The 19559-nt window shown below is 40.6% G+C and overlaps 1 protein-coding gene and 1 pseudogene across 1 annotated transcript; both read right to left on the reverse strand.

The window, feature by feature from the left end:
* Nucleotides 1-11313, reverse strand: part of LOC126379415 (uncharacterized) — a 32033-nt pseudogene extending 20720 nt beyond the window's left edge.
* A 2916-nt stretch (nt 11314-14229) lies between these two features.
* LOC126379495 (uncharacterized) lies at nt 14230-19147 on the reverse strand. The gene is made up of 3 exons (XM_050028265.1): nt 18933-19147; nt 18213-18338; nt 14230-15973 (listed from the first exon to the last, which is right to left on the reverse strand). The coding sequence occupies exons 1-3, from the start codon at nt 19074-19076 to the stop codon at nt 14831-14833; spliced, it is 1413 nt and encodes a 470-aa protein (XP_049884222.1). The 5' UTR covers nt 19077-19147; the 3' UTR covers nt 14230-14830.
* Nucleotides 19148-19559: the final 412 nt, after the last annotated feature.

A 19559-nucleotide genomic window follows, 5' to 3' on the forward strand; every position in this document is an offset into this window, starting at 1 on the left:
GCATTGGGCTGGTTTCCCCTTCGTGGGTTGGAAAGTGAGACAGGCAGTCGCTTCTGTAAAATACTGGACCTGTCAAATCTTCAAGTTAGGTAAGCGGACCCTGTGAAAAATCGGGATAATGCTAGGGGGATGATGCTTATTGTCAATATGTCTTTTTGTGGCTATTGTCATTGCTTCTTTATTACTTACCTAAAATTTATTTTAAATAATATAGGTTCACGTAGGACCACAATCTCACCTGATGGTAAATGACGATGTGGTCTAGGGTGCATCACACTTACCTAGCAAATGCCTATTCACCCTAGTCTTGAAGTCTCCTAAATTATAACGAGTTGGAAGTTATATCCATACCCAAGAGCTCGAGATGGTTGGTAATTCACTCCGGTTAGTCCCAGTCAGGAGGAAAGGACTCCGTTTTGCGGTGAACAGACACGCCTGGGTCTTGGAAACGTTGAGTCCAACCTACTTGTTGTCACCCCAGTCTGAGACGGACTTAAGGGGCAGTTTCACACGATTCACAAGATCCTCTCTGAGGGCACTATCATATCTGGTGCTTACGCGTGCATTGGACATGTATCTCTCCGTCATTGTGCTATCGTCTGCATGCCTAAAGATACCGGGCATAATCAGCAGATCATTGATAGAAAAAACGTGGCGGAGAGAACAGATCCCTGAGGGACTGCGGCATTAATAGCATGTAGATCAGACAAGCACCCATCAACTACTACCCGAATCAATCTATCCCTATCTATCCAATTACATAGGCTAAAAGGGATCCTGAATATATCAAGGGACACAACAAGATCCTCGCCTTGATTCTAGATTGCCTCACTCCATAAGCGTGTAGCATACACAAGAAGAACATCAGTTGACCTATCTCTGAGTAAATTGTTGGCTTCAAGGTACGCCAGGAGGCGGTTGTTCAGGATTCGCTCCATTGTTTTACAAACAATGGAGGTTACCGAGATGGGGCGGTAGTTAGCAGGGTTGGTACGAGTGCCTTTTTTGGGCATGCACTGTACATTGGCAAGGTTCCATGGTTTCGGGAATTGTCCTGAACTCAGAGAGAGCAGGTAGAGGCGTGTCAGTAGGAGACTATTCAGGTGCACAGTTCCGCAGTACTATTGCTGGGATGTCATCAGGACTACTGACCTTATTCACGTCTAGAGTGCGAAGCATTTTTAAACGGCAGAAGTTTGCTTCGACCGATTTGACTAGCGGCTAAAAGGTTTTACTATCAGCTCAGTCAGTTTGGCATTAATTTGGCCAATATTGTCGTAACGTGCCCTGCGCATTGTCTTCTTGCAAGACTTTGCAGCGGTATTCAGGGAATTTTTCAGAGCCCGCATGTTAGGAGCTAACTTCAGCCCACATCCGGTATTCGGATTGATTAGAGCTTCTGCACTAGCATACTCCGCGATGTACCATGAGCGAGCCTTATCGTCAGATGATATGTCAGAAAATGGGATAGAGTATTCCATTGCCTGACAACTAATATGGCATCTCCGCAGCTCGTCGAGTCTTCTGAAGAAAAGCAAACCTCACGCCAAGGATAGGATGCGAAGAAGTGCCGCATCTCATCCCAATCTGCTAGCGTGTGTCACCATATTTGCCTCGATCCTCTGGGGCTAGAATCAGGTGGGGAATAGACAGACACATATCTCACCAGACAATGGTCGGATGTCCCCAAGGGGGAAGTCACTGATAGAGATTGATATTGGTCCGGATCAGTTATCAGCAAAAGGTCCAAGCAGTTGGCGCTATAGTTAGCAACGTCAGGTATCTTTGTAACGCAATTCACCAGATTTTGCCACACATGGCAAAAGCCTGCGCCTCTTTGCCAGCATGGTTGGTCTTCTGGAATGGGAACAACCACTCTTGCTGGTGGGCGTTGGAGTCCCGGAGAAGAACAAGTTGCGCTGAGAGATACCTCCGCCGTGCCAACTCCACTGTCCTACTGAGGTAGGTGAATAACCTGGTTGTCTCAGAGTTACCGCTGTGCGATCGGTAGACACTGGTGTAAACTATTTTATCCAGGCCAGTGTCCACCAGGATCTAAAGAATGGATAAGTCTGGGTATTCAAGGTTACCGAGAAAAGCAGAAAGAGGAGTTTGATAGAAGGTTATATGACGTTTTCCAATCACCCAAAATGGTTTTGGAAAACCATGAGATCATCTCGAGAAAAAATAAAATAGCTCCAGAGAACTGTTAAAAAGGCCCTTAAAACAATACCTAATTTGAAACTAAAATTTAACACACGGATCTCTAAAACTTAACGGTTTTATCATTTCAGTGTTACTTATCATTCCCATGGACTGTTATTGGCATTTCAGTCCACCGAATCCACCGGAATGATAACACCGAGATGATAAAAAACAGGTTATTTTTGTATAAACTGTGAATTTAAATAACTATCGAAAAATCGACACTTCTCAAACAAAACAGTACTTGCAGCCGATTTAACACATCAATATGAAATAAATTGAACTAATCTAACACGAGTTATAATGGCTACCGAAATGATTTTTTACTGATTTTTTTTGTCCCCCTATCACCGAAATGATAAATTTCTTTTTATGGCGGGAAACCATTACACGCTGTGACGGGTATGTTCACGTCTAGCGGTCGAGCCGAACCAATGCGAGGTGTTGACAGGTAAGGAGGTGTCATAGACGCAATGTTGACGGAGTTATTCTACCAAAACTTACTGTCCTCTGAAATGATAACTTTTTTTCGGACAAAATTTAACTGCCTGTCAAATTTATGAGAAGGAAGGTAAACAGACAGAAATAGTTTTTGTTGTTAGATTATTTAATAATTTAACGAAATTCTATCAATTTAAATCCCAATAATAGAAAATAATTGTAGAGCAAGACATTTTATAAGCAATAATGGGTTACGGACAAGCTACCGAAATGATAAAATGACACTTTAAAAAATTTTTTCAGCGTGTTACAGTTGCTGAAACTGAATTATTTTTTTTGCCAAGGTAGAGGACTACTTACTTTACCCAGAAAAAATATTCAAAATCATTTAGCAGAACTTTGCACTACCGTTCTCAGCCAAGACAAGTTTTTTTTTCGCTTTTGCAATTCACCCAGTTACACTTTGAATCATAATTTTTTACATAACGAACGTCTCATCCGCCTAAAACTACTGCAGCTTCTCACAACCTGTATAGCCGGGGAAAAGAAGCTGCAAGGAAAACCTCGGCACAGGGCCCTAGAAGTTCTTTAAAAAAACATAAAACTTACTAGCAGCATCTTAATATTGGTATTAGTATAAGTAGGTTATTATTAGTAGACAAGGTGTTAGTGACATCGCAACGAAAACTTTGAGGGATGATTCAGACCATGATCCTGAGTTGATATCAAGTGGAATTTTCCGTCGCAAAAGTATGGAACAGAAAACAATTATAAAAATTCATGAATTTACGACGGAAAATTCCACTTGATATTAACTCAGAATCATTCCCCTCAGTATTCGTTCGTGTCACTAAAACCCATACCTACTTGTATATGGCTACCGTATGCACTTGTACGGGGTTTAAGTGATATCGCAACGAATACTAAGGGGGATTCAAAAATGTTACATTGACCTTCAACAAGTTTATCCATGATAATTACGTTGAATAAATGATTCTGATTCTGATGATTCAGCTAATTATTCTGAATTAATATCAAGTGGAATTTTCTATCGCAAAAGTATAATCATTAATAAAGTAAAAAACATTAAATTTTGTGACGGAAAATTCCACTTGATATCAACTCAGAATCATGATCTGAATCATCCCCCTCAGTATTCGTTACAATGTCACTAACATCCTGTATATTGGTAATGGTGTAGGTTGGTATTGGTATAAATTGGTATTGGTGTACATTGGTAATGATATAGATTGGTATAGGTTAGTTTGGTATAGATTGGTATTGGTATAGATTGGTGTAGGTTAGTATTGGTAAAGATTGGTATTGATATAGATTGGTATTGGTATAAATTGGTATTGGTGTAGAATAGTACTGATATAGGTTAGTATTGTATAGATTGGTATTGATATAGATTGGTATAGGTTGGTATTGTGGGCAGGACACATAGCGAGGAGAACCGATGGCCGATGGGGCGTAAAGGTTCTAGAATGGCGACCACGTGTCGGACGACGCTCAGTGGGTAGGCCCGCTACAAGGTGGACCGACGATCTGGTGAAGGTCGCGGGAAGCCGCTGGATGCGGGCAGCGCAGGACCGATCGTCGTGGAGATCCTTGGGGGAGGCCTATGCCCAGCAGTGGGCGTCATACGGCTGATGATAATGAGGTTGGTATTGATATAGATTGGTATAGTTTAGTATTGGTATATGTAGATTGGTATTGGTATAAATTGGTATTGGTGTAGATTGGTATTGATATATGTAGATTGGTATAGGTTAGTATTGATATAGATTGGTATTGGTATAAATTGGTATTGGTGTAGATTGGTATTGATATAAGCAAATCTAAAAGCCACTGGGGTCCTGTGTGACACCGTCTTGCTTCTCAAACGGCGAGCGCCGGTTCGAATCCCGGCACCGGACTTGCACCAATAAGTTACTAATTTATCTTAAGTGCATGTTTCACTAACACAGTTGGCTCGACCATTATAGACGGCGATACGGCTCACCACCTATTGAGATGCTTCTCTACTTGGTCTGTGCCACCTATCACGTGGCCCTGTACTGTGAACTAAGCTTTCAATAATTCACAATCGATGTGAATCGATCGATTCATAAATAGCTGTCTGGATTATTTCTGTGAACTTCAATAATATATGACCGTAAGTGACACGAGACAACTTGCGGCTTTTAAAATAGCGAGTACTTAGAGGGATATTACATCTATCTATGTCCCTGTTGACAGAAGCCATTTAGGAGAAAAAAAAATACATCTATCCAACATTCGTCAATCATGACTGTAGATGTAAAACAACCGATTTAAAACGTTTAAAATAAATAGTAATTTCCTAGAACTTATCCATTGTAAGTATATATTCTGCCAACCATTGCCCAATGGCTCAAATTAGCTTCCAAACGTTTTTTTTCGATTCTGCTCCGCACCACCCAAATCCCCTGGTAGTTGCGGCTACCGAATACATTCCGCTTAGGGACGGTACTGAAAAGTATCGGCGTCCGAAAGACGTAATATACGATCCCGATGACACTATTACTCTAGCCATAGAGGCAGCCAATCAGCTCGCGACACCAAACACTTCAGGACCCCGATACCGACCCCGCCGGCGTGGTCGACGATTTCCCTCATTCAGCGCTTATCGCTATCGACCCACTAGGGTCGATTAATTCTATCAAATATTTTTCCTCTCAGACGACGCCCTGAGCCTAGGTTCGCGCCCAACTGGGCACCCTCAGGCCTGTTGTCTTAAACGTTGTATCGGGTGAGAGCATTCGGCGCTCCCCATTTGTCCGGCCAAGTAGTTAATGCCATCTGCGGCAAATCTACAATAAGTCACATCAAAAATAAAAAGCGGCCATTAACATTAACTACTTGGCCGGACAAATGAGGAGCGCTGAAGGCTCTCACCCGGTACAACGTTTAAGACAACAGGCCTGAGGGTGCCCAGTTGGGCGCGAACCTCGGCTCAGAGCGTCGTCTGAGAGGAAAAATATTTGAAAGAATTAATCGACCCTATTGGATCGATAGCGATAAGCGCTGATTGGGGGAAGTCGTCGACCACGCCGGCGGGGTCGGTATCGGGGTCCTGAAGTGTTTGGTGTCGCGAGCTGATTGGCTGCCTCTATGGCTACGCACACACACACACGCACGCACACACATACAAATTTACAGTTAGTCACGTCAAAAAAGCTTCCGTGTAAAGTTCACAGAATGAGTCACGGTTCCCAGAAGGTTATGATCAGAGTGTCGCGTCCCCGCGATCAATACCCAGCTAGCATCATATCATTACTTATGGAACTGGGGCTTTGAAATACGCGTTTTATTTTTAACGGCCTCCGTGGACCAGTGGTTGAGCATTGGGCTCACGAGCCCGGGGTTCAAATCCCGGCGGGGACATCACAAAATATCACTTTATGATCCCTAGTTTCGTTAGGACATTACAGGCTGATCACCTGCTTGTCCGAAAGCAAGATGATCCGTGTTTCGGAAGGCACGTTAAGCCGTTGGTCCCGGTTACTACTTACTGATGTAAGTATGTAGTCGTTACATGAGCCATGTCGTGCCTTTGGCGGCTCAATAGTAATCCTGACACTAGGGTTGATGAGGTTGGTACTCACAACCCACACGATAGAAGAAGATGTGTATAATAATGTACCTATATATGTCAAGGAATAATAACTGAAGCCGGAAAAAGAAACTAGAGTGTCAAGGGTAAAGTGTGACCCCCAAATCTAAAAAACTTTTGTCAAGGGCTCTTACTATTACTTACTGAATGAAGCTAATCGTCCGATCTAATCCGAACCTTGAAAGTAGCCTAAGTTTATACAATAAAGAATAAGGTATTGAAATTAACGCTTAGTTTTGTTAACAGAAATCGAAAGAAAGAAGAAAAAGAAAGAAAAAAAAATATTCGGCAAAACACTAATTAACATAATTTACTTAAGTAATTAAACTACTAATTTGTTTTAGATTTACGCGGTTATTATCATAATTAAAACACATAATAACGGGTTCTTACCGCGTTTAAATCAGAGATATGAGACTCCAGTCATCCCGTGATCATGGCACTTGCAACAGTGTCATAATATCGGGATTCTCATATCCCTGATTTAAACGCGGTAAGAACCCGTTATTATGTGTTTTAATTATTTACTTAATAATTATTATACTTAATGCCGAAACGGCTTCAGCTCAGCAAATGTCACGGCCTAGCTGTAGCTAGACTATGGCGCTGATTTTCAGCTGCAGCCGGCTGGGGAATCAAAAAACGGTGGCCCCGATTCCTGCAGACACCTCCTAATTTTATTTTAAGTTATACCCGTCATTTTTTATCCGCCGAAAAGGAAAGGGACGGATGATTGACAGCTGTTAATTTTAAAATGAATGAATAACCCGGGCGAATAAAATAGCCATATCGCTGATATGCAACCCGTTTGACGTGTCCTATAAACTTAATTATGTCGGGTTGTTGGCCAATATAACAATTTGCGGTTTTTAAAATTCCTCCTTAAAATTATGCCTGTCGATTACCCGTCCCTTTCCTTTTCAGCGGATAAGAAAATGACAGGATTAACTTAAAATAAAATTAGATGGTGTCTACTGGAATTACCACCATTGGTGTAAGTGCGGCCAAGAAAACAATCGTTTAAAGTGATCGTTTTATCTGTATACGACCTCGAAACTGGACTGAAGGTTGTTCATGACTCACTGAATTACTGAAACTGTCCAGGCCACGCCATGTCAAGTACCTATTAATAGGAAAGGAATGACGCAATATATTGCACATGAAATACAATAAATATGTACTTACTTAGGACTATCAACATCCCCCTAGCATTATCCCGTTTTTCACAAGGTCCGCTTACCTAACCTGAAGATTTGACAGGTCCGGTTTTTTTACAGAAGCGACTGCCTGTCTGACCTTCCAACCCGCGAAGGGAAAACCAGCCCAATACGGGTTGAGTCACATACCTCCGAAAATGCATTTCTCACGATGTTTTCCTTCACCGCTGAGCACGTGTTAATCATTTATGATTCAAACATGAATTCGAAATTAATTCAGAATCATTGGTTTAGGCCTGTGTTATTAGAACCTGCGACCTCAAAGTGAGAGGCAAGCGTTCTACCAACTGGGCTACCACGGCTCGACTCGACGGTAGAAAACCCAATTGACAACATAAAAAAATAAAAAATGTGTTTTGTGTAAATTAGGTACAGGAATAGTATCTCGAAATAGTATTCGATTTAAGGCACCTTAGTACAAGAAACAAACAAGAAACATTTATTGAGAAGCTGTGTAGGTACATACATGCAGGTGTCAAACATTATAAAATTGTCTCAACAGCATGTCCATGTCGGACGTACAATATTACAAATAATGTCAGTATTGAGCATCAAGGAATTAAGTAAGTACTTACCTAATAATTAGTCACATTATAAACATTTGTCAATTTTAAATATCATTGTTGTTGAAAATATTCATTCAAAAAAAGAATTCATTTAAAAATTAAATGTCAACAACTCAATATTTTTCTAACGGCCTCGCGTGGTCCAGTGGTTGAGCGTTGGGCTCACGATCCGGAGGCCCCGGGTTCGAATCCCGGTGCAGACATATCACAAAAATCGGTTTGTTATCCCTAGTTTGGTTAGGATATTACAGGCTGATCACCTGATTGTCCGAAAGTAAGAAGATCCGTGCTTCGGAAGGCACGTTAAGCCGTTGGTCCCGGTTACTATATACTAATGTAAGTATGTAGTCGTTACATGAGTTACATGAGGTTTTTTTTATATGTCTAATTACTTATATAATTATATTGAAAGTTTTACGGTGCATTAGCGCTTCTGCACTGTAAAGTCGTGAAATTAAAAAAAAAGAAATGAGCCATGTCAGGGGCATTTCGCGGCTCAGTAATAACCCTGACACCAGGGATGAGGTTGGTATTCCACCTCACAACCCACACGATAAGACGAATATTTTTCTTTCTTCAAAGCTTGTAAAGTTAGCCTGTCTACAAACAAAGGTCGTTGCCTGTACCAGATAACTTGCACCGAGTCATAGCCAGACGTGCCAGACAGAGACGGCACGGAAGTCCAAATCAATACTCAGCTGGTTGTCATAGCATACCTACGTATGTATACGTGGAACAAAGATATATAAGTACTAGACACTACGCTACGCGCGCGGCGACAAACTCACGGAATAGAAAAAGAAGGTTGGAAAGGCCCTAACTACGTATAGATGTATAGATAACATATTGTAGCAGGGTACAAACTCTGCACATACTGGCCTTTCGTTCTGACCACTACTTGGCCGGACAAATGGGGAGCGCTGAAGGCTCTCACCCGGTACGACGTTTAAGACAACAGGCCTGAGGGTGCCCAGTTGGGCGCGAACCTCGGTCGGCCGTCGTCTGAGAGGAAAAATATTTGAAAGAATTAATCGACCCTAGTGGATCGATAGCGATAAGCGCTGAATGAGGGAAATCTTCGACCTCGCCGGCGGGGTCGGTAATCATCATTTTAAATTACGAAATTCTCATTCCATTCCATTCGCATTTCCTTTCATTTTACTCTATTTTGACTGACTGCATCCCCGACCTTCATAAAAACAACACAAGTGTATTATACTGTTTAGGGCCGTGCCCTCTAAGTCTTGATTCTTTTGTGAAGTGTGTATATTGTGAACTATGTATATTCCTATCCTGTTTGTGAAATGTTTATAATAAACTGTATATATTCCTTCTTGCTGCTTGCTTCTAATTTATCATCGTTATCACCAATCATTCCCCTACTCTGCCGGCACGTCGGGATACCATATCCTCACCACTCAGCGCGCCGCAACATTTATTGCATTCCTGATGTTTTTACAGAGGTCTTAAAAGTAGAGGAAAGTACAAACCGGAATATTTTAAGGGCACTACAACTGCTTAAAATTATACACAATGAAAACAGAAAACCATTACCATAACAGACCCGATTACTCTAGCCATAGAGGCGGCCAATCAGCTTGCGATCGACCAAACAATTCAGGACCCTGATACCGACCCCGGCGTGGTCGACAATTTCCGTCAATCAGCGCTTATCGCAATCGACCGACTAGGGTCGATTAATTTTCTCAACTATCATTCATTGGCCTGTGCTGGATTCGAACCTGCGACCTCAAAGTGAGAGGCAAGCGTTCTACCAACTGGGCAACCACGGCTCCTAACGGCACGGATCCAAACATCTTACGTAAGAAAACAATAATGATTACATAACAAACTTTGTCGCCCTTTCTGTTACGAAACTAACGAGGGAAAATTTATAATTATCGTTGCAAAACTTGCAAAAGCATGACATAATTAATTAGGTCATAGATTTACAACGAGGAGCTCGGTGGCGCAGCGGTAAACGCGCTCGGTCTGCGATTGATGAAGTTAAGCAACTTTCGCAAAGGCCGATCATAGGATGGGTGACCACAAAAAAAGAAGTTTTCATCTCGAGCTCCTCCGTGCTTCGGAAGGCACGTTAAGCCGTTGGTCCCGGCTGCATTAGCAGTCGTTAATAACCACCAATCCGCACTGGGCCCGCGTGATGGTTTAAGGCCCGATCTCCCTCCATCCATAGGGAAGGCCCGTGCCCCAGCAGTGGGGACGTTAATGGGCTGATGATGATGATGACATTGTTTTAAGTTTACGCGGTTATTATTATAATTAGAACACAGCACACATCAACACACTGTTATGATCATGGCACTTGCAACAGTGTCGAAATATCGGGAGTCTCATATCCCTGCTTTAAGCGCGGTAAGAACCCGTTATTATGTGTTCTAATTATACAATGTAATGGCAGAAGCATAACATACATAACATAAACAGCCTATATACGTCCCACTGCTGGGCACAGGCCTCCCCTCAATCAACCGGAGGGGGTATGGAGCATACTCCACCACGCTGTCCACTGCGGGTTGGTAGAGGTGTTTTTACGGCTAATAGCCGGGACCAACGGCTTAACGTGCCCTCCGACAAAAGCATATAAAAATAATTGTTGTTTGATATTTGGACTACATTATGTATAGAATTATGTTGCTAACTATATATTGCTTCTCTTTATTTTGATCAGAATAATATTGAGTGGAAGTAAGTAGATGTAATTGTGTCTGGGTGTAATAAAAAGGGTCATCATTTATACTGAAAAATAAAGATAAAAGATGCATATGTCTGTTATCCATGAAATTAGAAGGTTGAACGAAGGCAACTCTGTACGGTCACGAGCATTAATATGTATACACTTTGGTACCATGTCACATTAACTTTTTTGACAAATTGAACTGCAAGTCTCACTAAATGTCAAATATGTTAGTGCGACAGAGTCCTAAAGTGGGTACATTATATTGCTCATGATTTTTCGAGGAACGTTGCATGGAAAGTCCAACATTGAAAGTCACATCTTACCTGGCTGAAGGTGAACTCTCTTGGTAGAGACATTTGGCAATGTCTGGTGGCGCTGGCAGCGCTATGGATATATCACAAATAAAATGGTCTTCAGATTCCGTAGACTCTAAGGCGATCTTAATCCTCTTCTTCGTTAAAACGGCTTGAGCCGTTAGATACATTGGTTTTGGATAATAAAACTTTAACACCGCCGTTTTAACTGTTTCGTAAATACTTTTCCGAAGAAAATTATGTCTGTGACTTAATTATTTGTAAAATTACTTTTTTGTACGTTTAAGTACGAATATTACGGCGAAAATACGAGCAACATCATTGTTTAGTATTAAAACTTCACTGTGCCTTCTTAATTAACTTATTTGGCACGATAATAAGGTATTTTATGAATATTAGGAATGTATTTGGTCGCGAGCGAGCGAGCGCCTTCGGTAATGTTTTAGCAAAGAGTGCGACTGACGCGAAGTTCACACAATTGCGCAGTAGAAATGAATCGATAGCAATACTGACCTATAAAGAGGCGCTCTGGCCAAAACATACACTTCCATGACTAGATAGCTAAACAAACTTCCGTAACTCACTGTTCTATGTGACAAACCATAGTATTTTCAAGCTAATAAGCGTTCTATATCAGAATTTTTAACCTGTATCTTAAAAAAGCAATAAATAATTGTTTGGCACATACATTCAAGGAAAAATTTAAAGGTTATACGTAACCGGAAGATTCCAGAATATTCCAGTTATTTCTAGATGAAAAAGGGATAAATGTCAAGGGTGCTAGTTTAATAATAACAGCGCTAGGTATTTTGCATTATATTTTATCAAATCAGTTTGTACAAACATTTATAACATAACATAAACAGCCTATATCCGTCCCACTGCTGGGCACAGGCCTCCCCTCTATCAACTAGAGGGGGTATGGAGCATACTCCACCGCGCTGCTCCACAGCTTGGTGGGTGGAGGTGTTTTTTACGGCTATTAACCAGAACCAACGCCTGATGGAATCATGAGAGCAAATGTTTAGTTTCTAATCCCCCAGGCGTTTATGTTGATAATTTATTAAAGTTTTAAACTTTCACAGTCTGTGTATTTTTAACAATAAATAAAAAAAATATCCCCTCCGAAATCTTATTCCGTACACTTCTACATATACATTATTGATTCATATACAAAATTATTCGAATTATATAAGAAATAAATTTCTTCTCAACTCTCGAGCCCTGCACTTTTGGAACGCGTGTGTGGGGCCGAAGCCAACACGTAGAGGCCATTCAAGATAATTTAATCTAAATTTGGTGTGATACCAACCGGCGATTATCCCTGTTTTAACTTATTAAAAGTTATTTATTAATAATTATTAATAACATACATACATAAACTTACGCCTATTTCCCTCCGGGGTAAGCAGACTATAGAATTCCACTTGCTTCGATCCTGACACACTTTTCTTGCTTCCTATACATTCTTCAATTGTTTCATACACGCACGTTGGTTCAGAGTAGATCGTATTAAACTTTTTCTAAGAACATCTCCAATTTGGTCAATGTAAGTCCTTCTAGGTCTTCCTCTGCCAGCCCTACCCCCAACCTTCGCTTTATATACCGCTTTCGTAATCCTATTATCCTTCATCCGCTCTGTGTCCAAACCAACTTAAAATTCCCTTCTCAATCTTAGTCACTATATCGTCTTTTACACCACATCTCTCTCTTATCACACTGTTATTAGTAGTGATGTGCCGGATCGTTAAAAATGTATATCCGCCGATACGGATCTGAATACGGAAATTTAGTGTAAAAATCCGCGGATACGGATACGGATTTTTATTTTCTTAAACAAAAAGATTAAAGTTTTAGTTATTTCATTGTTATAAAAGTGATATTTTATCTTGCTTTCATTATAAAGATCTATCTATCTAAATGTTTGCAATATAAAGGTGCCAAATATTTGATTTTAAGAAATAAAAACAATCTGAATGGAATTTTATAGCCCTTTTATTTAATAATTCTACTTAATCACCTGAAAAAGATCCGTAAAAGATCCGCGTGAAAAGTAACGGACACGGATACGGATTTTTCTTTTATCTCGGATATCCGCGGATACGGATACGGATATTCGGAACATCACTAGTTATTAGTAACATAAGCTCACGACTATATACCAATTGGGGTAGTCAGAGGTACATCCATCGCAAGATGAACTACGAACACCTCACCGAGCTTTCTTTTAGTTTATTAATGTTATAAATAATAGAATAAAACACAAAAAATATGACTTATTATTTTTATTAGTTAACTTATAACGCTTTATTCTTCTCTCTTAAAACAAAATAACAATTCTTATAACTATCTTAATATTACTATTTTCTATATTTAAGTATTATAACTTTCAACATGTAGCGGACCCAACTAGTTGGCCACATAGTTCCGCCCACATGCGACAGATGGCGCCACATTCAATAATGCAGTCTTCAAGCGGTCGTGAAACGCGGTATCGAAGTTTACACAGCAAGACGCATATATACAACTTCCAACATAACACCGTTGGATCGTCGATCCCTAGTCACACTACCAACTTGTGGCTAGCGGGGTACTATGCTCTGTTCGGTACCCCGATAACATCCTTTGGCGGCAGCACACCCTCGCCGCCAAAATCACACCGGACACTTTATAAAAAAAACACCTCGTTTTACACAGACACTACACATTGACGTTATCGTACACGCGCATCTGTGTGTGTGACGTCTGACGCCATACGATTGAAGACTAAAGTAAGACCGAGGGGGTGAGGTAAACCTAGCTCAGCCGCTGGTGGGGAGCGGAGAGTTGCCGTTCTATGACGTAGTATTATTCCTTATTCTATGCTTACGCAGTCGCATCACAGTTACTGTAGTAACATAATCTATATCAATGCTTCATAGGGCTATGAGTTCAAATCCCGGCTAGAGCACTGAATTAGACTTTACGAGTTTGAATTCCGTGCTTCGTAAGGCACGTAGCCGTTGGTCCCGGCTGCATTAGCAGTCGTTAATAACCACCAATCCGCACTGGGCCTGCGTGGTGATCCATAGGGAAGGCCCGTGCCCCAGCAGTGGGGACGTTAATGGGCTGATGATGATGATGCACAACAACATATACAAAGGACATAAACATACGAATAAAAACATAAGCACAATAGGCGGCCTTATTGCTTATTATCATCATTGACTATCATGAACGGCCTCCGTGGTCCAATGGTTTGAGCGTTGGGCTCACGACCCGGAGGTCTCGGGTTCAAATCCCGGTGGGGACATATCGCAATTATCACAATGTGATCCCAATGTGATGGGCTGATGATGAGTTTGAATTCATTTTGGATCTTCATAGATAATGAAGAACTTTCCAGGGTGTTTCCCAAAAACAATAAAGATGGCTGGATGGATGTACAGATTTAACGTGAAAAAAAAATACTAAATACAGGGTGTTAGTGATACCGTAACGAATACTGAGGGGGATGAGTCAACTCACGATTCTGAGTTAAGTAATATCGAGTGTAATTTTCCGGCGCACAATTCTTGGAAATGAAACGTGTTTCTATAAATTATTCAAACTGAAAATTCCACTTGATATTAACTCAGAATCGTGAGCTGAATCATCCCCCTCAGTATTCGTTACGATGTCACTAACACCCTGTATACTTTTATTTATTATTTACATCCTCTATAAAATAAGAAAACATAAATCACCTGCCAACAAAGTCTCTACCAATATCAGAAATTGTCTTTAGCTATTTCTTCGAAGCTGGTTTGTGTTTCAGCGGAGTTGAAACTGAGCATTACGTCTGACTTTACCGTGGACTTCACATCAGGGGTTTGAGTCTCCGCTGATGTTAAGTTCAGACTGCAAGGACTCGAGGACACACTGTCAAACAACCTGTAGTTTACCTTCGGTGAATCGTATAAGCATAAACAAGTTTGGGTTTCCTTTATACTCAAATCCGGTGACTGAGTCTCTGATGTCAAAGTCTCTTTATTAGAATGACTCAAGCCAAACTCTAAAGGGAATGTTTGAGTTTGTATATCTGATAAAGAAACGGTTTCTGAGAAGAATATACTTGAGTCGTCTTCGCTTGTCTGGGATTTGAGGGAAAGTAGGTCTTCGAATACTGTTTGCGTTGATATCTCATCGGTCTTTGTTTCAAAATTTTCGGGTTTCATGTGCCATGAGGGTAATGTGACGTCATTCTTGATGTAATCTTCAGGTTTCGTTTGAGTAGCGAACGAACGCTTTGGGCTGTCACAAATGAAGTCACTGAATCTCTCACCTTCACTTTTAAGTTTCTTGCTTTCAACAACAGTGCAAGATTTCCTTTTCAAAACTCTCCGTTCGGTTTTATACTGTTTATGTACAGTGGGATGCTTCCGCATGAGATGTACTAGCAATTTCTCATTCGTATTATACTTTACGTTGCATATTTGGCAGAGGAATGTTACGTTGCAAGTTTTAAAATGACTTTTGTACTGGTTGTCCGTCGGAAAAGCCATCGAGCATTCGGCACATTGAAATTGCTTAGTCATGTGCACTTTGATGTAGTGTTGGTTGAGGAATTTCCTGCCTTTAAAGTATTTGTTTTTGCCAGAATCCATGGAGAAAGGGCAACTGTTCACGGAACAATAATATTGGAGGTCTATTGAAAAGTCTTTTTCTATCAGCTGATGGGTTTTTACCAAGTGCAGCATCAAATCCCGCTGTTTTATGTAGCTTTCTTGGCAGTAAGGGCAGGAGAGGTATATTTTAGCAGTCATATTCGGTGCGTTTATCATAATTATTAGCTTTTTCTCGTATAGAATGCATGATATTGTATTTTCTTGGGAATGCTGTGTCGGTTTTGCAGAGTCACTTTGCAGGTTTTTCTGTAAAAAAGTAATCATTATTGATTTACTTGACTTTCCTTTGACAAAAACAATATAGATGGCGTTGTACTGCGTCTGCGTGTATGTGTGTGTCTGTGTGTGTGTGTGTGTGTGTGTGTGTGTGCGTGTGTGTGTGTGTGTGTGTGTGTGTGTGTGTGTGTGTGTGTGTGTGTGTGTGTGTGTGTGTGTGTGTGTGTGTGTGTGTGTGTGTGTGTGTGTGTGTGCATGTGCGTGTGCGTGTGTGTGTGTGTGTGCGTGTACGTGTGTGTGCATAAGATGATGGCCTGGAGTTATGTCTGTCTGCAGGTGTATATTGCATATATATATATACACTTCTCATCAAAAAAATCGAAACACTTCCGTTTTCATTGTTTCTGTCCGAATTTAACACAAAAAAGAATTCATACGATGAAAAAAAATACATAAATGTATAGCTGGCAGTTTGGCCATTACAGTAATAAGCGAAAATTCTAAATTCAAAATTAGAATTTCATTTGTTTATCTTATAAACGAAATGAATCACTGTTTTGAGACAAATGTGTGTTTAGGGTTGGAGTACATTTAGCGTTTAAAAACTAAAAATTGGCGCCTATCCTTAAACTTTTTGTTTTTTATTTCAATACTGTGACTTTGGGACGTCTGAAAAAAGGTTTTTTTTCTAAAACGTATGGATACTTCGCCCACAGAAGCCGCCCAAGTTGTGGCATTGCTGGATTCTGGCCTTAGTCAGCGTTTTGTGGCTGCAAGACTGCATCTAAGCCTGTCATCTGTTCATAGAGTCTATAAACATTATCGGGAGACTGGTTTGTTCACGCGCCGTTCAGGATCTGGCAGGAATCGGGTCACTTCTGAGCGAGATGATCGATTTATTGTAACAACTTCTTTAAGAAATCGACGCCTTAACGCTTTTCAACTGCAGCAGCGGCTTCGTGTTGTACGAAGGGTGGCTGTAAGTGACTCTACAATTAGAAGAAGGTTGAAGGATCGTGGACTGGTACCGCATAAGCCAGCAAATGGGCCGAAATTAACTGCAGACCATCGAAGAGCGCGCCTTAACTTTGCACGTGAGCACCTAAATTGGTCATACCTACAGTGGAGCAAAGTTCTCTTTTCTGATGAGTGTAAAATTATGCTGTATGGTAACGACGGAAGGAACAAGGTCTACAGAAGAGACGGAGAACGCTATGCACAATGCTGCATTGAAGAAAAGGTCAGCTATGGTGGCGGTTCGTGGACGGTTTGGGGAGGAATCAGCGCCGACGGTAAGACAGAGCTTGCTTTCGTGTCTGGGCCACGTCTGCCTGCACTAAACTGTCATCGGTACGTCGAAGAGTGTCTCGAGCCTCATGTGATGCCCTATGCACATTTTATTGGCAACGGCTTCATATTCATGCACGACAATGCTAGGGCTCACACCGCGGGCGTCGTACGAGATTATCTTAACGAAGTCGATATCTCTATTATGGAATGGCCAGCAAGAAGCCCGGACATGAATCCCATTGAACATCTGTGGGATGAATTAAAGAGACGAATTCGAGCAAGAGATCCTGCCCCAGAAACACTTAGCCAGCTGCAAGATGCAATCCAAGAGGAATGGGACAATATACCACAGCATGTGATCGTGACTCTCATCCGATCGATGAAGAACCGTATGGAAGCAGTAATTAGAGCTCGGGGAGGGAATACAAGTTATTAAATAAACGTTTTTTAGCTTTTTTTTTCATTTACGTGTGTTGTTTTATCCATTTCCTTTATACTCCATACGGAATAAAAATGACTCATTTAACAAAATACGAAACCTATGAAAAATTCATTTAAATTTAGAACATTAACATTAAGATTTGATAAGCTCATATTACTCACTATTAAACGACATTTAACATTTATTCCTAAATGTACACATTTTTCTGATAATCCTGACAAAACGTAAACTTGCAAGGTGTTTCGATTTTTTTGATGAGAAGTGTATATACAGGGTGTTAGTGACACCGTAACGAATACTGAGGGGGATGGTTCAGACCATGATTCTGAGTTGATATCAAGTGCAATTTTCAGTCTGAATATTCCTGAAATTTTTTGTGTTTTTTTTAATTATTTTCAATTCCATACTTTTGCGACGGAAAATTCCACTTGATATCATCTCAGAATCATGGCCTCAATCATCCCTCAAAGTTTTTGTTACGATGTCACTAACACCCTGTATATATTATATACATATAGAGTAGGCAGAACAGTTTACCTTAGCGTTAGTCGTCCTCAGCAAGCAATCGGAGTTTTGACACTGCTCACGAAACCTCTTCGTCTGCACTAGCAACTCTTCACAGCCGGTGCATAGCAGTTCGGACAGACCATCTGATCTTTGAAGCTGGAAAATATACATATTTTTCACATAACATTTATACAGCTTATATACGTCCCACTGCTGGGCACAGGCCTCCCCTCCAGTAACGCAGTAAGGGGGGGGGGGGGGGGGGGTATTTAATAACATATTAGTAACGGCGGGAATTAGTAACGGGTGGAATGGTTAGACACTGAACCAAAAAACCAGAGATAAAAAAAAGATCACACCCAGTTTGGATTACTAGTCACATGGGGCAGATGGGGTCAATAGCACATGGGGTCATTTTCACATGGGGTCAATTGCACTTGGGGTCATGAGGCAATTACACATGGGGTCAATTGCATATGACGTCATTATGGATTGGTTGATTATTGATGATGTCCTGTGTTTATATTTTTATGCAATAAAGAATTATTGATTGATTATGGGGTCAATTGCACAAGGGGTCATTTTCACACGAGGTCAAGGTCAATTGCACATGGTGTCAATTGCACAAGAGGTTGATTGCAGTTGGGGTCAATTACACAAAGGGTCATAAACTCATAAAAATAAACTGTAAAATGACCGTCTTAACCGCCAAGTGTACGTTGTTTACGTAAACAAAAATAAAATACAAACCCGAATATTAGTGCAATTTGAAAAATCTTCATCCAAACCCCATTCGAATATGTTCTTCATTTCTCCGGACTCCGCCAGGCAGCCCCGACAGAGCATCGCATATTCGTCCATCGGTTTATCTAATTCCGTATACGGAGCACTCATTTTTATAGTAAATTATACGAAATATTCGCCACAAAAACATTGGCGAAATTGATTCGGTCAAGGGTACGCGCTTTTTTAAATATTCTTGGAAAAAGACAAAATGAGAGAAAAAAACAGCATAAGAAGAATTTATATGACAAATTAATTAAAAAGCTCTCTGTTACATGATTTGAATAACATATAAAATGTGTTAAATAAGCGCAAGTGACAGTTGTTGCTACGTTCCATTTCGCCTACGACTTTTTTTGCGTGAAACGAGGTGTTACAATAATAGGGTTCGTTCCAAAATTAGTTATTCGCAAGAAAATTAAATTCAGCGCTTAGTTACTAAATTAAATTCATTATAATCGAAAAAAATAATAACATTTCTTAACTTTCTCCCATTATATCTGTCCACTTATATGAAGTTGACATTGATTCAAATGCCATTTATTTTGTTTTGAATAAAGAATAATTTTGACGTTTCACATCTATTTTGGCTCA

The sequence above is a fragment of the Pectinophora gossypiella genome, chromosome 29, assembly GCF_024362695.1.
Source record: "Pectinophora gossypiella chromosome 29, ilPecGoss1.1, whole genome shotgun sequence".
NCBI lineage: Eukaryota > Metazoa > Arthropoda > Insecta > Lepidoptera > Gelechiidae > Pectinophora > Pectinophora gossypiella.